Source organism: Leptonychotes weddellii, chromosome 11, assembly GCF_054177405.1.
Source record: "Leptonychotes weddellii isolate Sample4059 chromosome 11, ASM5417740v2, whole genome shotgun sequence".
Taxonomy (NCBI): domain Eukaryota; kingdom Metazoa; phylum Chordata; class Mammalia; order Carnivora; family Phocidae; genus Leptonychotes; species Leptonychotes weddellii.
Genome location: NC_138379.1, coordinates 6,074,802 through 6,095,309, shown reverse-complemented (window position 1 = coordinate 6,095,309; position 20,508 = coordinate 6,074,802). Strand labels below are relative to the sequence as shown.

The window sequence follows — 20,508 nt, the reverse complement described above, 5'->3', positions numbered from 1 at the left end:
GCCGTTCTCAGGACTGGGGTTTTCAATAGACGGAAGGGGGTGGGGCTGAGGCCGATAAGGTTGTCTGCGAGCCCAAGTGGGGCCCGGGCGGGCTTTGAGGTTCCCAGAGGCAGCGGGGGCCCTGCTCGGCCTTCACCTTCAAAGGATGGTGGGGTTTAAGGATGATGGGGTTTAGGTCGTTGATCGCTTTAGAGGTCCCATGTTGAAAGAAGAGACGAAAACAGTCGGGGTTATTGCTCCCCCTCTTTTAAAATACACTATAGCCTGAGGTCCTTACTGTCACCCCCTCCCCTCCCCTCTCTGGAGGCTTCCTCGTCGTCGTCAGTCTTGTCCACCTGAAAGGAGCTCAACTCCCTCACCTGGCCCCTGTCAGCAAGTCAGGGCCTGTTCTGGGGCTGCAGCCGAGGGTGGCAGGGTGCTCAGAGCCAGTTCATCCTGGCCCAGGATGCCACCTTGGCCTTCAGCGGTCAACGGGCCACTGGACCCAAAGAATGTCACCAGGGCACGGACCTGTGGCAGCTCTGAGAAGGTCTCCACAGCCAGCAGCGTGGCCAGGAGCCCGAGGAGCAAGTAACCTGGTGAGGAGAGATTGCTAGGGCAGCTCTTGGGGGGCCAGGGATGCTCCCTGCCCCCCTCCCAGGCAGGTGACCCGCCATCCCCGGCACCGGGTGCCACTCAATCCTCTTAACACTGCCATCAGGGTTCTTCCAACCACAACCTGCACACCACACCCTAGGGCCGTGGCCCTGCACCTGTGTGCTCAGCCTCCCCAGCCGTCGATGGGAGTCCTGGTCCCCGCCCCCCTTCCCCGGTCTCCTCTCCCTCCCACTCCGTGGCAGCTGGACTCACCGAGAAGCGCCAGCTGGCCAAGCTGGTAGAGCACGGGGTGCAGGCCACGGCCGCCGCCCAGCAGCAGGTGCCCCAGGCCCAGGGTGCTGAGCGAGTTGAAGCAGAAGTAGACGGCCTCCAGCAGGCTGCAGTCACCCCGCAGACCCCGCAGCACCAGTGCGGGCAGCTGTACGAGGGTCGCAGCCGCTAGCAGGCCCCATCCAGCCGCCACTGGCTGGGGACCCAGGCACCTGGGCGGCTGAGCAGGGGCAGCAGGCGGCGGCGCCGTGCGGCCAGGAGCGCGAGGGAGGCCGGCAGCCGCAGGGCTGCGTAGAGCACGCAGAAAGCCTTTCCGGATGCCGATAGTGGGGCCATGTAGCCGTAACCTGGAAAGGAGAGAGGCGCTGGGCAGTGAACACTTGAGTGGGATGCCAGGTGGGGCCCCCCCTTCCCCCAACAAGGCCTCTGGCAGAAGGCTGCCCTCTGGTGGCCGAGATGGTGGGAACTGTTCGGGCCCAGGCTCCGGCTGGCTGGCTTTGCTCCTCATTCGCTGGGCGGGCGAACCTCTCTGGTCACTCTTCTCAGTTGGTTACGTGTCCCGACTCTTGATTTCAGCTCAGGTCATGATCTCAGGGTCATGAGATCGAGCCCCACGTGGGGCTCTGTGCGGAGCCTGGAGCCTGCTTAAAATTCTCTCTCCCTCTCCCTCTGGGCACCGCCCCCCCCCCCCCCACTTCCCCCAGTCTCAAATAAACAAACAAACAAACCTCTCTGGCCACTCTTTTCTGGAAAATGTAAGGATTAGAAGAGGCAGTCACCTTAGGCCTCTTGTAGCTGGGATAGTTCTGAGAACTACTGTCCTGCCCCAGGGGAAGGTTGGTTTTCTCAGATTCTTCAGCTCTGCCCTTGACCAATACAATACTTCCGAATCCTCTAGGAAGAAAGATACCCGCTCTTTCACTTCCCGAAGGTGTACTGAGACATCCCGTGTGCTAGGCCCTGCACTGACATCTGGGTCTGCCCAGCCCCTGCCATGGGGTGGCGGAGACAGGCAGGAAAATTTAGGGAGAGGTGGGAGAGCAGGGTGTGCTGGGAGAACAGGACTGGCTAGTCCGGAGGTTGTATACTCAAATGCCTAGAGAAGCCAGATGGGAGACAAGAGGGAGTGGTGGGGACTGGGCTGGCCTGGAGAGGACGTGCTCTGCCCCGAAGAACAGGCCTAGTCCAGACAATACAGAATCCCTTGCCAGATTCTAGCCCAAAGCAAATAGGTTTCCTGATTGTTCAACAGAAGTGGGCAATATAGACTTTAATTCAAAAAACATTTAGACGCTTTGCAGGATGAAAAGCCTCCAGAGCTGTGGGTCCCATTCCTTTATTTCTCTGGGCCTTTGCACATGTTCTTCCCCCTGCCAGGAATTCCTTCATCCCTCATCTCCGTGCCCTCTCGCCATGGTTAGCATCTCATCAGGACTTCCTCCCCCTGGACACTGTCTCCTGAGTTGGTGGTCTTAATCTGTACTCCTGGGTTCACTCCATTTTCCTCCATCCAAGAATTCACCCCACAACACCTGTCCCCCGACCTTGCCTCAGGCCCTGGGGTCTGGGCATCTCTCCTGGGTCTTAGGGGGTGTCAGGGGGTGTGGCTGAGGAGGACACACCCCACCTGGCAGCTGAAGTTGAGGCACCAGTTGGGGTGTTGGTGTGGGAAGCCCCAGCTGTGACGTCAGGCCTCATCAGGCCTGGGCTCTGTCTGGCATGTGGGGGCTGGGAGAAGGGCTACACCCCCAGGGCCCCTAGGAGTCCCCTCCTGCCTGGCCGCCTGGCGGCCTTACCCGTGGTGGTGAGGATGCTGGCAGTGAAGAGCAGGGCCGAGGGCAGATCCCAGTTCCTGGCCTCTGAGCCATTGCCCAGGCTGGAGACCCCGTGTACCTGGGCTGCCAGGGCAGTGCCCAGCTGCTCCTCCAGGGCCCCGGGGGGCAGGCAAGCCCCTACTCCGCCTGGAAAGTGGCCAGCTCGGCCCTGAGCTTGGCCTGGAGCTCGAGTGCTGGAGGCCCCTCCAGGGCCTGAAGCACAGTAGCCCCCATCCCCAGGGCCAGCAGGTGGGCCACAACCAGTAGTGGGAACGGGGCGCAGGGCCTCAGAGCCCCCATGGCGAGCCGCCTGGGGTTGGAGGTGCTGTGGGAGCCGAGTGCCGACTGCTCTGGGGAGGGGCTGGGCAGGGTGTGGCTGGGAGGAGGTGCTGCGTGGGCAGCTGGGACGCATCGAGGCAGAGTGTGGATGAGCTTGGAGGGGCCTGGGGTCCCTCCTCCCAGCTTCTGGGGCCAATTCCTTGCAGCTGGGGGGATGCGGGTGGGGTGCCGCAGGGTGAGGCCCGAGGAGATAGCGACTGGCTCAAAATCACGCTGCGGTGGCTTATTCAAGGAGGCGCTCGGTCACGCACACTCCATTCACCCGCTCAGCAAGTGCTTTGATCCTGAGGACACTAGAGAAGAGGACACAGGTCCCTTCCCTCCTGGTGTCACCATAAGATACCCGTTAGCGGGCGCCTGGGTGGCTCAGTTGGTTAGGCGACTGCCTTCGGCTCAGGTCATGATCCTGGAGTCCCGGGATCGAGTCCTGCATCGGGCTCCCTGCTCGGCAGGGAATCTGCTTCTCCCTCTGACCCTCCCCCCTCTCATGTACTCGCTCTCTCTCATTCTCTCTCTCTCAAATAAATAAATAAAATCTTTAAAAAAAAAAAAGATACCCGTTAGCAAGGAAACACGCCAAGTTCACATGGTAACATGTGTCCTGAAGTTTTGGGGGGGGGGTTTCTCCGGGAGGCTCCTGGAGGAGTGAAGGGTGACATTACAGCTGGGGAACAGGAGAGGCCAGGCAAGGGGTGAGAGAGCTCGGGGTGTGAGAGGAATGGGGGGCTGGCCGTGGGGGGACAATGGGGGTAAAGACACCGGGCCCTGAGGACAAGAGTAGTCCAAGGAGACTTGTGGGGGGCTACTGCAGGCCTCCTGGAAGGAGGAGGGGAGAGGAGTGACAGGATTTGGGATGGGTCAGTTAGGGGCAGGGAGGGTGGTGAGTGGAGAGGAGCCAAGGATGCCCAGCGGACCCTGGGCAGATGGTGTTCTCACACCTCCGTTCTGAGTCCTCCCCGAGAACTCTCTGTGCTGGGCCCTCCTAACACTGGGGACCAGGTGGGCCTGGCTGCTGGGGAGTGAGCAGGGGTGGGGGAGCCTAGGCTACTGCTCCCCGCAACCGCGGAGGGGCCCTGCCCTGGGGCATGGTGTGGGGGTGGCTGCCCACAGAACCCCGTGGCAGTTAAGAGGTGGGCAGGGCCCTGTGCCAGGGCGGGTCACTCCTCCTGGCGCCAGACCACGGACTAGAGACAAACCCAGGACAAACCCCCAAGATGCTGCCCAGAGGACTCTAGCCTCCCGAGCTCAGCGAGCTGCCTGTGGTGGGGGCCGCATGGCCAGGGAAGGTGTCCCAGAGGAGGTGATGTTGCAGCTGGGCCCTGAGACTAAGTGGGGACTGCCCAGCAGCAGGAAGAATCAGGGCAAAAAGTCCCTTGAAATGGCAGAAAAGGCCTGGCAAGGGTGGGGAAAGGGTGGGTGCCGAGGACATCGAGGGCCTGGACCGCCTGACTGATGCCAATGGACTGGACCCCAGCCGAGGCCCAGGCTGCCTGCCCATTGTACTGGGGGCTTGAAGTCACCAGGTTTGCGAGACGGGTTGGATCCCCCGGTTACCTCCAAAAAGGTGACAAGCTATGCTTGGGGAGACAGCTTGGGGAGTTTATTTGGCTTCATTGGATCCCGAGGCCGAGGCCCCAACCCTGGCCGGGGCAGCAGGAAGGCACCAGAGAGTCCTGGCCCTAGATGACCCCCAGGGTGGGGGTGGGGGGGTCCAGGCACTAAGCCCTGGGGCAGGGGCCACAGTAGCAGGGCTTGGTCCAAAGTGCTGGTGACAGCTGAGGCTGGCCCTCTCCCCTGCACTTCCCCTCCTTCCTGCACCACCCCTGGGGGCAATTCCCTGAGACAGGCTCTGGTCCTCCCAACCAGCTGGGTACAGTGCTGGGCCCCAATGGGGCAGGTAAGTCGGGGGACCCAAAGGTTGCAGGTGTGTGGGGGCTGTAGGCCCCCCATCCAGTGTGAAGGCTTCCTGTGCAGTGTAGTGTTCCTGACCCCCAAAGGGGGTGGGGTCCCTGGGGGAAACCGGGCAGCTCCAGGCTTGCCCGGCTCCTGTTCCAGTGTATACTGTGGGTCCTCTGGGGCAGCTGGAGCACGGGGGAGCGGCCCGGCCCACTCAGGGCCCTGCCTCTGGCGCCCACGGGGCCTGGGCACCTATGTCTTTGGTCTGTGCCCTGCAGTCCTGAGGGCCCCCCCGGAAGGGGTTGGTGGGTGGAGAGTCCCAGAAGGGGTCCGAGTCTGGGAACAAGGTCCAGGGTGCCCGGCGGGGCGCAGGCTGTGGCGAGGACAAAGGCGAAGGCCGTGGCCCAGCTGATACGAAGCTCCACGGGTCGATGCGGCTGCGAAGGGGTGAGGGCCGGGGTCGGCTGATGAGGCCTAGGGGCGGTGAGCGTGGAGTGCCTGGGGTGCCAGGAGCGGAGCGTGATATCCCGGGTGGGGGTGAGACAGTGCTTCCTAGGAAGTGGGGGGAGGGGGCACGGGGGTCAGGCAGCCACCAAATCCTGGGTGTCCGCAGGAGGCACTGCCCGGCTCTGTGCCTTGGTTTTCCCACCTGCACAGGGAGCTGCTCGACTCAGAACGTCCATGGCCCTTTCTGCTCTGTGGAGCATCTGTTTATGCAGTGCTAAGAGCAAGCCTGGGCCTGGATCCCAGCTCTGCCATTTACTGGTGGGAGCCTTGAGCCCCTTGATCTCTCTGTGCCTTAAACTTCCTCATCTAGAACCTGGGTGTAACAGGAGTACCTTGCTCACAGGGTCGCCAGGGTGGTTAAATGAGACAAATCTCTCTCTATGGCAGTAGGAACAGTACCTGGCTCCAAGTTAGCAACCAGTAGGCGTTAGCTAGCTATCGTCACCTCACCTCACGATGATTATTCCTATTATTTCACAACCCGCCTGGCCGGGCCCCACCCCATCCCCCACCACTGGGTGGCTGAACTTAGAACTCAGGTCCTTAGAGGCGTTCCCCCGCCTACTGCCCTGCAGGCCCCCAGCAGCCCCTCCTCCCCTCTGTCCCCCCTCCCCCCCCCCCCGCAGCAGGCCGGCTTCGGGCCACTCACCACGCCTCTCCTCCTTGCGCCGGGGGCTCTTGGCGGACAGCTGGCCCACGGGGACCCCCAGCTCCAGCAGCAGGGGCGCAGGGGTGGGCGGGCCGGGGGCGTCCGGGCTCAGCGGGGAGGCGCGGCCGTCGGGCGTCTTGGGGGAGAAGCGGATGAGCTGGGAGGGGGGCGGCTCGGCGGGGGACGTGGCGGGCAGCGCGCGGGGCGTTGGCGGCGGGGTCTCCCCGCGCTCGCGGCCCGGGCCCCCCGGCGGCGGCTGCAGGTCGCGGCCCAGGCCCAGGGAGGCGAGCAGGGCGGTGCCGCGCAGCAGCGCGCGCTGGATCAACTTGGGCGTCCCGGAGCCGCTGCCGCGCTCCGCCGGGCCTGGGCGCCGAGGCTCCTCGGGCTCCGGGCTCGGCCGCGGGGGGTTACCTGGCAGCGGGGGGCGGGCACACGTTAGGCCGTCTTCGGGCGGGGGCCACGGGGACCCCTCAGTGGCCCTGGAACAAGGACGGAGGTCTGCTCCCCACCAACGTCTTCCCTGACTCCATTACTCCCCCACCCAGTCCCTCCCTAGGCACCGGGCCTCCCCCCATCTCTCACACACACACACTCTCTCTCTCTCTCTCTGGCCTTTCAGAAGGCGCGGGTATGCGGGGGGGTCAGCAGAGGCTGAGGAGTCAGCAGGAGCAAAGCCTGGGAGCCGGGAGATGGGGGCGGGGGTGAGCCCGCCAGGAGGCAAGCTGAGGCCAGATCCCAGCTGACTTCAGCGGCCTTAATGGCCAGCCAGGGGCATCTGCAGGGCTCCAAGGACAGGGCTGGGACTTGTGCCCTGTGCCCACCTCCTTCCTGGCGGGCCAGGCCCGGTCCTTCTGCCCCAACTCCATCAGTAGCTTGTACAGGGCGCACAGGTCAATTCCAATGTATACAACAGCCCCGAGAGGCACGGGTCACTGTCCCTATTCTAGAAATGAGGGAACAGAAACTCAGAGTGGTCAGCTGTTTGTGCCAGGCCTGAGCTCGGTGATTTAGGGGCAGTATGTTATTCGATCCTCATGCCCCAGGGGTTCCAGGCTCAGAGAGGTTAACGTTGTGTCTAAGGCTGCACAGCCAGTGAGGGCTGGAGATGGCCTCACTCCAGGTGGAGGCAGTGAAGCCTTTGTTCTCTGCCACTTCCCAACCAGATCCTGCTCTGGACTTCAGGACATCAGTGTCCTGCCTATGGGCCTAAGCTTGGCCTGACTCCATTCTAGACCACCAGTGGTGAGTCTGGGGAACCGGACATTGAGAAGGTGGTGGTGGTAGGGTCCTATGGTCCTGTGATGGCCTCCTCAAAGCCCAATTTTGTCAAGTCCTCTTTGGCTCTAGAACTTGCCATGGCTCTCCATTACCACTAACATAAAGTCCAAGCTCCTGGCTGGGCTTTCAAAGCCTTCCCTCACTCCACCCACCTTGGGCCAGGCCTGGAGTGGGACATGGGGCTGGGTGTCCAGAGGAAGAAATTCGATGCTGGGGAAACTGAGCTTTTACTACCAGGACTCAGTTCAGGGTCCCTTTTCTCAGCTACAACCCTTACCCAGTCTCTCTGACCTATCCCCCCCTACCCAGGCCCCTGCCTTCTAAAATGCAAATAGGCTAAATTCCTCCTCATTTCCAGGCCCTTCCTGAACTGGCTCCTGCCTGCTTTTCCAGCTTCACCCACTCATTCACTCAACCGACATCTGCTGGAACTGGGCTGGGCCTCACAGACCCAGGGGACGAAGGCCTGGCCCCCACCTGCTGCCTGGGGCCTGCAACTCCCTGGCTCTCAACTCCCCTCCGAGTTCCAGCCAGGCTTCCTCTCCCTTGGGTGTGGGAAGCCCGGTGCCTGCACACACACTATTCCCTCCGCCCAGCACACCTTTCCCACCTTGGCTTTCTGTGATCCCTTATTCACCATTTAAGACCTATGTGAAGGGGGCGCCTGGGTGGCTCAGACATTAAGCGTCTGCCTTCAGCTCAGGTCATGATTTCAGGGTCCTGGGATCGAGCCCTGTATCGGGCTCCCTGCTCAGCGGGAAGCCTGCTTCTCCCTCTCCCACTCCCCCTGCTCGTGGTTCCCTCTCTCGCTGTGTCTCTCTCTGTCAAATAAGTAAATTAAAATCTTAAAAAAAAAAAAAAAGGACCTATGTGAAGGGGCACCTCTTCTGTGAAGCTGATACTGTTAATTACAATAAAAAATATCCATCAAGTCTTCATCTCATTCTTCACACAGAACTCTTCAAACTCTCAGATCTTCCTAAGTGATTGATTAAGTAAAAGGGGCATCTTCTGCTCTTCCTAACCAGCCCCTTTTAATCACTTTTAAGTTCAGATTAATGAGGTCACTTTTGGAAAGCCCATAAGGATCCGGGTCCGGTTGCTGGGGGCATGAACCATGTGACTAGAAAGCTGGAGATTGAGGTCTATCACCAACAGCCAATGGTTTAATCAACTGATCCCATCCACATAATGAAGGTTCTATCAAAACCCTAGCCAAAGGGTTCAGAGAGCATCCAGGTGGGTCAGCATGTGGAGGTGCTAGGAGAGTGGTGCCCCAGAGGACACTAAAGCCCCACGCCCCCTCCCACATCCTTGCCCTCTGCATCTCTTTCCTCTGGCTGTTCTCGATCTGCATCCTTTATAAGTAACTGGTAATCTAGTAAGTAAGCTGTTTTCCTGAGTTCTGAGCCACTCTAGCAAATGATCAAACCTGAGGAGGTCACGGGATCCTCCGATTTAGAGCTGGGTGGTCAGAAGCACAGGGGACAACCGGGTCTTGTGACTGGAGTCTGAGGTGTGTGGGGGGGGGCAGTCTTGCGGGGACTGAGCCCTTAACCTGAGGGGTCTGATGCTAACCCCAGCCAGCCTGTGTCAGAACTGAACGTGAACCGTACATTTGGTGTCCGGAGTGGAGTCAGTAGCGCTTTCCTCTTTTAGAAGGTTCCAGAAGCCTCCTCACTGGATCAGTCATGGCTCACATCAGGCCTGATTTGGCCACTCCCTGCCGTCCGCTGCACTAGTTCGTTCATGAGCTGCCCCATCCACCAAACTAGGCCCGCCCCCAGGGCAGGGCAGGGCTGATTTCTAACAGGCCCATGCCTGGCTCATAAAATGCATCGATACACGCTGGATGGAAGAGTCCATTCTTAAAATCCTTGCAACAGCCACACAAGGTGAGTGTTACTATACCACTTTGCAGGTGAAGAAACGGACCGTTTATAATGAGAACAGGGCACAAACGTGTTTCGAACCGGCAGGAGAAATGAGATAGAGTTAAGGGGAGATGGAAGTCAGTACACAAAATGAAAGTGTAAAGACGTTCCTGCAGTCAATGGCCTGAGAAACAGAGGTTTCCAAGAGATAAGTGCCTTGCTCAAGGTAATTCAGTAAGGAGTTCCCTGAACTTGCCTCTAAGCTTCCTAGCACGAGAAGCTGGCATCCCTGTGCTTTAGGATAAAGCGGTACAGCCATCCTGGACCCACAGACGAAGGTGAAATTGCTTCCGTGGGGCCTCACAGCAAGGACGTGCCATGTGGTCGTTAGTAGCTACAGGGCAACATGCTTCATGTTGAACCTGAACCAGAACCTCTGGGGCATGAGGATCAGAAGGGCTATTCCTTCAGAGTAGGCTGACTGCGTCCACCAGCAGGCAACTCACTGCAACCCATTCCCCAGTAGTATGGCGTATGCCTGGGGCAATCTCATAGGGTCTTCTTTGATTCTCAGCCAGCCTTTTGACTCTGTGGGTGGCTGAGAGGTCAAGGTCATGTACTCTCCTGGGCCCAAAATGGCCACTGGAGTGTGGGCTTCTGCTCGGGGAACCAGGTGCTCGGCGAACCAGGTGCTCGGCCAGCAACTGGGCTGGGGTAGGTGAGATCCTTCCAGATAAGGGGCAAGCTTGAGAAGGATTGCGTACAGGCCCCTGTGTCCCACTCCTGCTTGCTGGGGAAGGTCAGGGCCAGAGGGCTCTGCGGAACATGGTAGGGGCTGCCTCAACTTACACACCTGGGTTGACAGGACTTTAAGTTCTCTATTGGCCCTTCTAGCTTGGTACATTCTAGAGCAGGTGAATCCAAGATTCCCCCTTGGCCTTCCAATTCTCAATTCAGTCCCTGCAGCCCAGCCAGCTTGGGGCAGTGTGATTTCTGGAGTGGCGAATGGTGTGGCAGATGAGGGTCAGCGGTCCCACCTCTGGAGTCAGACCTGGGTTCAAATCTCTTGTTCTGCTGTGTGCCCTACATCAAACCACATAACCCCTCTGCGCCTCTACAAGATGGTGCTAATAATAATACCCACTTCACAGCATTGCTTGGCACATAGGAGCGACCTAGTAAATGTTACCCATTGTTACTGCTATGAAATGTAATTCGATAATGATGGAGGTGATATGCTGGGTGGGGTGACAGGGGCGCTGATGGGACCCAGAGGCAAGGAAGGATGCAGCTTTCTACCCCTTGCCAATCCTGAGCTGAGCTCTTATCCCTCTGACACAGGAGCCCTGCTCTCTGCTCAACCCCTTAGCTTCCCAAGCAGTGTCTATGTGCCCAACCCTTGCTTCAAGTGAAAGCTTCTAAGCCTCTCTGAGTTCAAATCCTCAGGTGAAGGCTCTAGGTAGGTTACTTTCCCTCTCAGAGCCTCAATTTTCTCATCTCTGAAATGGCAATAATAATAGCATGTCCCTCACTGGGTTGTTGTTCAGATGGCATGCCTGGAGCCTAGTAACTACAGCTATCCTCCTGGAGGACAGAAAAGCTCAGAACTGCTCCGGATGCAGTGAAAGCAGGCCCTGGATCCCCCTCTGCTCAGCTTTCTTATCCTCTTCTCCACCTAGAGGATCCCCAGAAGGGACTCTGAGAAGCACAGTGTGGCAGCCACCTGCCTGGCTCCACTATGCGTGGGCAGTTTCCCTCCCCTCTCTGGACTCAGCTTCCCTTGGGTCCCAGATGGGGAGTACCATTCCCTGTCTTCCTTCCCTCCCTACAGCCTGCCGAGGCAAAACAGCTGCCACAGGGCCAGGACAGAGCCCTCTTGCAGGCCACGCCTGGACAAGAGGACCGCACTCTGGGCCTCCCGAAGCCTGGGCTCAGCTGTGGACCTACAGGTCAGATGTGGGTTCTAGGAACGGCCTACCCCACAGTTAACTTCTTGTAGCTCTCCCCATAGTACCCACAGGAGTGCAGCAAGAGTCTGCAGGGGGTAGACAAGGCCACTCACCATTGAGCATTGGGGGTGTGGAAGGAGATCCCAAGGATGAGTCATCTGAATCCAGGTACCACGTGGCTTCGTCCAAGCGGGACCTTCTCCTGGGGAGGGGAGGGGAGTTGGGCTTCATGAATCTCGGGACCACTGGGAGGCAGATGATGGCGGGGTGGGGGCACTCAGGCACTCACCTCCCATTCTGGGCTTCCCCAGGCTTGGGGGAACTGGGACCCCAGGCCCAGCATGCTCGCCGCTCTCCATTGCTTGAGTCCTCCAGACGTCGGGGTGACTGGCGGCCCCATGTCTGGCCTGGTTCTGCAGGCTCCACTGTAGGAGGAAAACCGGGGACTCTGAGCTGAGGTCAAGAGCCCCATCATGAGAGTCAGGCACCAGGGACAACTTCTTAGGGGATGGGGGATCAGGCTGGAACCCATACTGTTCCGAGGGTGGGCTTTGGGGCACAGAGAATCTTAACAGAACGGAGATGGGGAAGGTGGGTTTGGGTCCTGGGGCTAGCAGTGGGGCGGGGCATCTCACCCAGTCTCTCAGCTGCCATTGTGCTCAGTAGCACCCAGTGGCAAGCTTGCCTGTGTCTGAATTCTGGCCCTGCCCCTCGTCAGCTGTGTGACATTTGGCAAGTTACTTTTTTCACTTTTCTCATCTATAAAACTTAGATAAAACGAATGCTGCCAAGAGAACTCAGAGGTACCACAGACATGGGAGGGAGCCCGGGTGCTGGGAGTTAGAGGAGGAGACAGTGGGTGGCATCCACCCCCTAAGGTAAAGTTTGACAGAAGTTGGATAACGGGTGTGTGTGTGTGTGGGGGGGTTGCATGAGGAGGTTTCTTACACTGGATCGCCCGGAACCGGGGGAAGGTGGGCGAATCCCCAGCTCCGACCTCGAAGACGTTTCTCCTCCGGTCCAGGCCAGGTGAGGCCTGCACAGTGATGCGGTGTTTGAAGTCTGGGGTGGGGGGAAAGCAGGGTGTAGGTTCGTGGTGAAGAAGAGCCACGTCTAACCCTCAGGGCCGTGAGCCGGCTCCCAGGCCACGAAGGCAGGGCAGCGACCGGGCCTGGCACGGTGGCTGCGTGACTGGGGCTGGCATCACTGCCTTCCTGGGCCCCATCAGGCTCTCGGTAAGGAAGGAGGACGGCCTGGACGCCACCTTCTGAAGAAGCTGTGCGGAGACGGGGATTCCCGGGAGGAGACCCGCCGGGTCCCCAAGGTCTTACCAGAACTTTCATGAGCCCCGCCCCTCCCCGGGCGCCATGCAAATATTTCCGCCAGAACCCGCCCACACACGAAAACAGCTCTCCGGGCCCCACCCCTTCCAGCCTTCAGCTCACAGGCCCACCCACCAACATCCCCGACCAATCCCAGTGTGGCCGGCACAGGCCTGACCCCACCCCTCTGCTCACGCAGCCAACGGCTGGGCGGCGCGCTGGGCCCCGCCCCTTACCGAGGGGCATGCTGATGCGCTCGCCGCCGTCCCGCGCGCGGAGCTTGCTGCGCTTGAACGTGCCCCGGCGGCGGCGGACGTGCGGCCGCTCGCGGTCCACCTGCTGCAGTAGCAGCGTTAGCTCGCGCTCGAACACCTCCAGCTCCCACTGAGCCAGCAGGTGCTCGCGCCGCCGCAGCTGCTCCGCCTGTGACCGCTGCTCACGCGCCGCGCGGGTCAGCTCCTCCTCGCGGCTCAGAAGTTCCTGTGCCCGGGACAGTGAAGGCAGTGGGATCAGTCCGGTACGGACCCTAGCGTCGGCCCCCGCTCTCTGCCCCAAGGAGATGGGGAGGCACTTCCCGGTGGCTCTTTCCAATCCCGTGACCCCCACCTTTTCCTTGGCCCGCAGCTCGTCGAAGAGGCCTTGGATCTCGCGCTTCCAGCCTTCCTGCATGGAATGGAAGGAGTCCCGCGGCATCTCCCGCAGGACTTGCGCCTCTAGCGCCTCCAGCTGCTGCAGGATGGAGGCAAAGTCGGGCCTGCGGTGGGGGTCCTGCGCCCAGCAGTCTGGGGACACGGAGTGGAGGGGGAACAGAATGAGAAGGGGTCTGTGGATGGATGTGTCTTGTGCCAAGGAGCCCTGTCCCTCACCCTCCAGCCCCTTTCCCTTACCTGCCATGAGCTGTGCGAAGGGCTCAGGACAGGTGGATGGGATGGGCAGCGTGAGCTTGTTGACAGCTACTCCATAGGCTACAGCAAGGCAGTCGATACCACGGTAGGGCACCTCCCCAGTCAGCAACTCCCACAGCAGCACCCCAAAACTGTAGGCAAGACAAAGGGTCTGTGTCCCCTCCTCTACTTACTCGTTGTCATCATTTTACCCCAGAGCAACTAGGAACCAAATGATTTGGGTCCTTCCCTCTGGGCTCTGCCTCTCTGCCCAGCCCTAGATTTGGGTAGCCACCGCTGCCCTCTTCAGCCCACAGATGGCCTTGTCCAGTCTCCACCCAGGCCTCACCTCCAGACATCGCTGCCCTTAGAGAAGGTGGAGGCCTTGATAACCTCAGGAGCCATCCAGGCGTAGGTGCCTGCAGCACTCATTTGTGTGGTTTTGTGCCACTCGCGGGCCAGGCCGAAGTCAGTGATCTTCAAGGTCTTGTGGTCCATGTCATCGCCTTCAATGGGCTGCAGCAGCAGAACTGGGGAGGAGGGGGGCAGGATTGTGGGTGCTCCACGCTCAGGTCGTGGGGACAAAGGAGGCTCTAGGAGCAAACCGTCATCTGACAGACGTGCTGGCTAGGTCCTGGGGAGCACAGAGGTGGCCTTGCTCTGGAGAGTTGGGGTAGATTCAGACAAAAATAGCAATGCTGGGAAATGTTTATGGAGGGGCTCCTTGAGGCCGGGCATTTATGCTCAGCTCTAGCACTCCCAAAACAATCTCTGAGGTACACATCATCATCCCAATTTTACAGAAAAGGAAACTGGGCAGAGAAATGACTTGCCGAGATCATATGCAAATAAAGAACAGTTGCAACCTGGTCTGTGTGGTTCTAAAGCCAGTGTTCTAACTTTCCCCTAATGCCGCATTGAATAGAAACCCCATGTCTTGTCCTGTTGCTGAGGCAGGAGTGTGAGAATTAGGACCTCCCTTGGGATGCGGAGCAGGAGGGAACCCCTTGGTGAGAAAGGAAACCCAGCAGGCCCTGGTGCCCATACCCCCTCTTGGCTATACAGCCACTCCCAGGGGAGAGACTCCGACCAAAGATGTCTACTGCTGCAGCTGGATGTGAAGAACAAAGGGGTCCAAGAAGTGAAGGTTCTTGGCCAGAAAGGAGGAGCTTGGGACAAATGTGGGAGTGGATGGTCAGATCTGGCAGGGGCTTGTGGTGTTGACCCCGGTGGGGCCACCATACTCTGTACAGAGAGGAGAAGCAGCAACTTAACACATCTCATCAGGACAAACATGGCTCAAATGAAAGAAGGTTTTGAGCAACAGAAAGATGACAATGTCATAGAATCATCAAGGGTTTGAAAGGGCCTCTCCCTTTCCTAGTAATTGTAGAGAAGCGACATCCAAGCCAACTACCTTTCTGAACATATGTCATTTCAGGGCACACACACCTGTCAGCTCTCTTGTCCAGGGTGACGGCACCATTCTGGGGGCAGCTTAGGGTCCTGGGGGTGGGGCAGAGGGGATGGGCGCCTAACCCCGCCTGGCGAAAGGGAGGAGTTCTCAGAGGAGGTGGCAGAACCAGGGTATTCACTTTTCCAGGCATAAAGCCATAACCCCCCTGATCCCACTGCTGGCCAAGCTCTCTGGGCCTTGTGGGGGCATCTGGCACTGCTGTCCACCCTCTCCCTTCTTATTTTGATTCTGGGGCCTCTGCCTGTGTGTGCTGTTTCCTTAGGGCCTCCCCATCCTCAGCCTTTTCAGTGTCAGTGGTCCTCAGAGCCTGGCCTCTCCTCAACCTCTGCCCACTGCCCCCAGGCTGTCTTGGCCTCTCCTAAGTGCCCGCTGCCCCCTCCCCGTTGGCCTCTCCCACATTTGGAGCTCTAGGCCAGAAGCCAGTTCAGCTGCCCATCAGTGCCCTATCTGACGTCCAAATGCCCTCAACAACCACCTTCATCATCCCACCGTGCCCGGCAAATCTGCCTGCCACTTCTCCTAATTCAGAGAATGGTCCTGCCATCCACCTTCTTGTCTTCTGGAGCCAGATTGGGGCTGAATCCTGAACAGTTAATAAAACTAAGGATGACAACAAAACCCACCTCAGATGATTGTCATAAGTATTTAACAAGATCACACTTTTTTTAAACCTTTTTTTTTTTTTTAAGTAGGCTCCATGCCCAGCGTGGAGCCCAACCTGGGCCTTGAACTCACAACCCTGAGATCAAGACCTGAGCTGAGATCAAGAGTCAGATGCTCAACTGACTGAGCCCCCCAGACGCCCCCAACAAGATCACACTTTTTAAATCCTTCACACAGGGTGGGACATCTTTAGGACACTGTGTCAGCTGTCCTAAAGATTAGTCCTCTACCATCTCGTGTTGACTCTCCAAGCTGTCCTGTCACAAGATATTCTCTGCTTTGCAATAGCCTCTGGCCTGGCTGCTGGAGGCTCAGAACTGGACCATTCAGTAAACGCTACACAGGCTCATTTCAAAGCAGAACCGCAACAGGGTGGGGGCAGGTGGCTGGGGTGGGACCAAAGGGGTCTGTGTGTTGAGGCTGGAGAGGGACTCCAATCTCCTCTGGTGACCCGAGCCACCCATTCTCTTAAAGACCAACTGGCCACTTGTACCTCACAGACCAGTGAAGCACTTTCTGCACCAGCGTCTCTGGCTGGGAGGCCAGCCTTCCCTTTTCCGGCAGGTAATCTGAGGCTCAGAGACAGGCAGCCTCTCATCCAAAGTCTTGGGACTTCTTTGTCCTGGTGGCCTGTCACCTCCCACCCCCAACTTGGCTTGACACCTTTGAAGCCTCACCCTCACCTCCACATCCCCTGCTTTTTTCCAAGTGCCTTACATTTGTCCCAACCCAAGTTGCTCCTCTGGCATCTGATATAGACCTTGGGGAAGGGGTGGTCAGGAGCCACCTGGAGGAGAGGGGACTGGAGATCCCATGCTCTCAGTCCCCACTGCGGGCTTCGTGGCCTCTGAAAGGGCCCTGGCCCCCAGCCCCCTCCCCAGGCCGGCCTCTGTGGGGCTAGGGAGTGGCCTAGGCAGCTCACACCTCTTCCGCTTCCCTCCCATGGTCCCTACTTCTCCTTTCTGGGAGGCCTGGGCCAGGTCTCCAACTGGGGGGGGCAGTCCTTTGGGGGAGAATTGGGGGGGTCAGACCCAGGCTGGGCTGGCTGGTCAGTCCTGTGACTCGTGGGCCCAGAGAATTCCCCCTCCGCTCCCCGCCAGGCTTCCTCACAAGGCCCCCATTGTCCAGGAAAATCACGCCATTGTTTCCTGCCTGTGCCCCCCCAACCCAGGGACTCCCCCCACCATCCCGCAGACAGCACCCCAGGCCTAGGACTGGGGTCTTCGAGGTGGGAGGCCAGGCTCAGAGAGGCTGAGGGCACCTTGCCTGCCCTTCACCACCACCCAGACTCTGGGAGAGAAACAGGGGAAGCGGGGGGGCGGGGGGGGGGATGCAATCCCTGGCTCCTTCCTCTCCACAGACCCCCCCCCCTGCTCTTTCCTCCCCTGCAGGCAGCTGGGCTGGGGAGGGAGCCGAGGCTGGAGCAGGGGCAGGAAGCCGGCTCAGGGGCAGCAGGAAACGCAGGAAGCAGTGGGGAGGGTGGGGAGCAGGGGCCTGGGCTATTGTTCCATTTACTCTGGAAAGAAAACTGGAGGAAAAACAGAAGAAGGGAGTCCCCTCCCCCAAGGCCTTCGGGGAATCTCCCTTGGGTTGGAGCAGGGAGTGGGGGTCCCTGGAGGGCTAGGGCCAGGGAGGGAGGCTGAGCAGTGGGAAGTGCCCCACTAGATGAGAGGAGTAGGTGGGGTGGTGGCAGGCTTCCCCTGACCCCTCCAGGCCTGGCAAGGACTCGGATATTACTGGGTCCTGGCGTTCTGCTCCCCACAAGCCACTTGTATATGGTCAGTCCAGGCCAGGAGACCCAAAATATCCATGCTCACTCCCCCACAAGAGCTGCCCATGTCTCTCCAATAACCCATCAGCCCCGACCCTGTGTCCCCACTACTGGGGGGCAGGGTATGTGGTGCTGGGTCCTGCATCTTTGCCTTTGCTCTGGCCAGGCCCTGACCGAACATCCAACTGGGTGCCTCTCTGAACCCGTCTGCTTTTGGCCTGGTGTGAAGCTTGTCTGCTCCAGGAAGCCCTCTGAACCTATCACTTGCTTGTCTTGGGTCCCTGCTGGGCAGTGTGTTGGGCCTAAAATGGCTGGAGATGGATTACCTTACTGCTTAAGTCTCCCTTAGCCCCACCACGCCCACCCCACGCGCTAATTCCAGGCAAGGCCCTATCGGTGATCCAGCCCTCAAATGTTCACCCGCACAGCTGCAGACCCACTGTGTGCCAGGCAGCAGACGCCAGGCTCGCCCAGCCCCTTACGCCATTTCACCTTCCTGGTCACTCCCTTTTTACAGAGTCCAGAATTGAGGCTCTGAGTTGAAATAACCAGCTAAAGGTCCTGCAGTCAGGGGTATGGGCGGGGCCAGAATTCCAGCCCTGTCCCCAGCCTGGACCACCAGGGGTAGGGGAGAGGGTGGGGGGGCTTTTCTCTCTCAGATCTCTGTTCTGGAGGAGCTTCCTACCCCAAGAGCAGAGCATCAACAGCACGAGGGTGAACTTTAGGGGAGAGGAAGATGAGTGCCAGCATCCAGAGCTCTACTTCCTTGAAGTAGTGCCCACGGTTAGGCAGGATGCTTATGGCTCAACCGGGAGATCCCAATTTTCTAACCTGGTGGCTGGGAGCTGGGGTCAAGGACTCCCTCCGAGGCTGGGGCGTGGAGGGCTGTTTGGTGCCTGGGTCTCCCGCTCTGGGGCCAGTATGGGCCCATAGCACCCCAAGTCAACTGGGACTCCCCTAGGGCAGGAGCTCCTGCCTCTAGTGGATCCCCAGGTGGCTCAGCTGAGAGTTGGCAGGTGTGTGCTTGGGCCATGCCGCCCTCCAACCATGCTCCCCCAAACTCACTGTTGTTGGACTTGAGGTCTCGGTGGATGACGGGCACCAGGGCCTCACAGTGCAGGTAATGCATCCCGCGGGCAATTTGCACAGCCCAGTTGACCAGCACGTGGGGGGGCACACGCCGCCCAGCCAGGGCACGGCTGAGGGGCCCACCGGCCGCGTACTCCATCACCAAGCACAGGTTGGGCTCCTCCAGGCACACGGCTTTGAGGGCAATGATGTTGGGGTGTGCCAGCATGGCGAAAAGCCGGGCCTCCTGGCGCACGCTCTCAGCTGTCACACTGATGTCCTCATCGGGGTCCTGGCGAGCTGCCTTCACAGCGACCAGCTCACCTCGCCAGCTGCCGCGATAGACCTTGCCGAAGCCACCGATGCCGATCACCTCCTCCAGCCGCAGCTCTTGGAAGCTAGCCACCTCGCAGGGGGGCGGGCCACCGCCCCGAGACACATAGTTGGATGGAAAGATGCCCACCTGGCCGCCCACCTGGCCCGCCCACCAGCCCTCATCGCCTGAGATAGCTGCATCCCGGGACAGCACCTCCACACGGTCGCCCTTCCTCAGGGCCAGTTCGTCCTGCCCATTGGGCTCGTAGTCAAACAGGGCTGTCCACACCGGGTTGGCATAAGCCGCTGTCTTCGGGGACCCCTCTGGCCAGCCTCCGCCGCCGGCCCCACCGCCCCCACCGCCACTGCCATTCCATGACCCCAGCGGGCTCTTGAGAAAGAGGTTCTTCAAGGGCTCCATGGCTGGGAGCCGATATTGGGGCAAGCGGGGTACCTTCCCTGGGTGCCCCTGGTCCCCACCCCTGCTGGCTGCCGAGGCCCTAGTCCCGGAACCTGGGCATCCGGGCCCTGGCCCTCAGCCCCAGACCCAAACCTCTCTGGGGAGCCAGGAGTATTGACTCCCGGCCCCCCGCATCTCGGGTTTCTAGAGGGCCACCCAGGGCAGTGTGGTCAGGCTCTGGGGGTGGGACCCCGGGGCCTCCGGCGTCTCACCATGGCCAGCTTGGAGGGGCCCGAACGTCCCTCAGTCCCGGAGCAGTCCTGGGAGGTTGGCTCCGGCACTCGCCAAGTGCAAGGTGGGGCCAAAATGGGCAGCGCCTGGACTCCGTTGGGTCTTTTTGCGCAGGGGGTGGCTGGAGTGTCCCTAGTTGGGCCGAGCTGCCGCTTCCCAGCCCGGCTCCCTCTGCCCGACGGCTCCAACCCCGTTCCCTTCTTCCTCCTCCCTTTGTACTTTGGCCCCGGGGGCGGGAGGCAGAGGTGGAGGGTGGAGTTTCACTTTTTTCCGCTCTTCTCCCTCCTGCAGGAAACAGCATCAGATGACGCGGTCGGGTAGCGCTGCTCCCCTCCCAGAGGCTGCCGGCACTGGTCCCGGGAGTTCCCGGGTAGGCGGGCAATGAAGGGCAGGAGGGGATGGGTAGCCCCGAACGCCCATCACAGAAGGTTCAGGGTCGAGGTTGGTCTTTGCTAAGGACAGGCCATCCCCTCCGCATCCGCATCAGCCAAACAGGGTAAAGAACCCGGCTTGGGAGTGGGGCAAACCTGAGTCTAGTCTTGGCTCCGAAGTTGCAGGACAGTGTGACTCCTCTTCGCTTCCTTCCCTTCATACCTGACAAAGGGCCCAGAAGCTCGACTTTGCTGAGTTTGGGTTGGGAGTGGGCAAGATTGGAAGACGGAACTGGCTGCATCTCAAGCTATTGGAACGGGTTGTCTAAGCCTGTCCTCTTCCCCTCACCTGGGAAACAACCCACTTCATGCCCCTTACCAAGTGGGCGGAAACCTGAGACTGTCGTCCTGAACTTCGCCCAGCGGTTGGATTCAGAATAGCTAAATCGCCCTCACAATCGCTGGATTGACCCCCCCAATTGCCTTGAATCTGTCACTTTAAGAAAAACGACGTTATCCTATTTCTGTTACTCATGCCTGTTCTGGAGCGTTGCTCTCTACACGCTAAGTCTGAGCTGTGACCCGGAAGTAGAGGCAGCTTGGGGCGAGAGTGCGGGTTTGAGGTCCGGCACTAAAAAGGGGCGGACCGAAAGGGGCGTGCTTTGGTGGCAAGCTGTCGCTGTAGCCCTGGGAAGTCCACGCCTCCACCCTTTTCCCCGCCTCCTGTAACTCACTGGGAGAGTTTTGTGCCAATTAATTCCGCCATTACCCAG

The 20,508-nt window shown here is 59.6% G+C and overlaps 2 protein-coding genes across 3 annotated transcripts; both read right to left on the bottom strand.

Moving 5' to 3' along the window:
• Positions 1-74: 74 nt before the first annotated feature.
• On the bottom strand, positions 75-4,447 carry KCNK7 (potassium two pore domain channel subfamily K member 7). Its single transcript, XM_006737139.3, is given in 5 exon segments — positions 75-575; positions 850-1,047; positions 1,050-1,214; positions 2,664-2,822; positions 2,825-4,447. Coding segments are annotated over 5 exon segments (885 nt in total). The 5' UTR covers positions 2,982-4,447; the 3' UTR covers positions 75-369.
• A 151-nt stretch (positions 4,448-4,598) lies between these two features.
• Positions 4,599-20,402, bottom strand: MAP3K11 (mitogen-activated protein kinase kinase kinase 11). Of its 2 annotated transcripts, none has more exons than XM_081797786.1 (10): positions 18,356-20,402; positions 13,729-13,909; positions 13,383-13,531; positions 13,102-13,277; positions 12,732-12,975; positions 12,122-12,235; positions 11,463-11,598; positions 11,287-11,375; positions 6,073-6,208; positions 4,599-5,468 (listed from the first exon to the last, which is right to left on the bottom strand). In XM_081797786.1, exons 1-10 carry the CDS (start codon positions 19,092-19,094, stop codon positions 4,739-4,741), a joined length of 2,694 nt encoding a protein of 897 aa, XP_081653912.1. In that variant the 5' UTR covers positions 19,095-20,402; the 3' UTR covers positions 4,599-4,738. The 2 variants fall into 2 exon arrangements, with proteins under 2 accessions (XP_081653912.1, XP_081653913.1); XM_081797787.1 differs by having other exon boundaries at positions 4,863-5,468; positions 6,073-6,483.
• Positions 20,403-20,508: the final 106 nt, after the last annotated feature.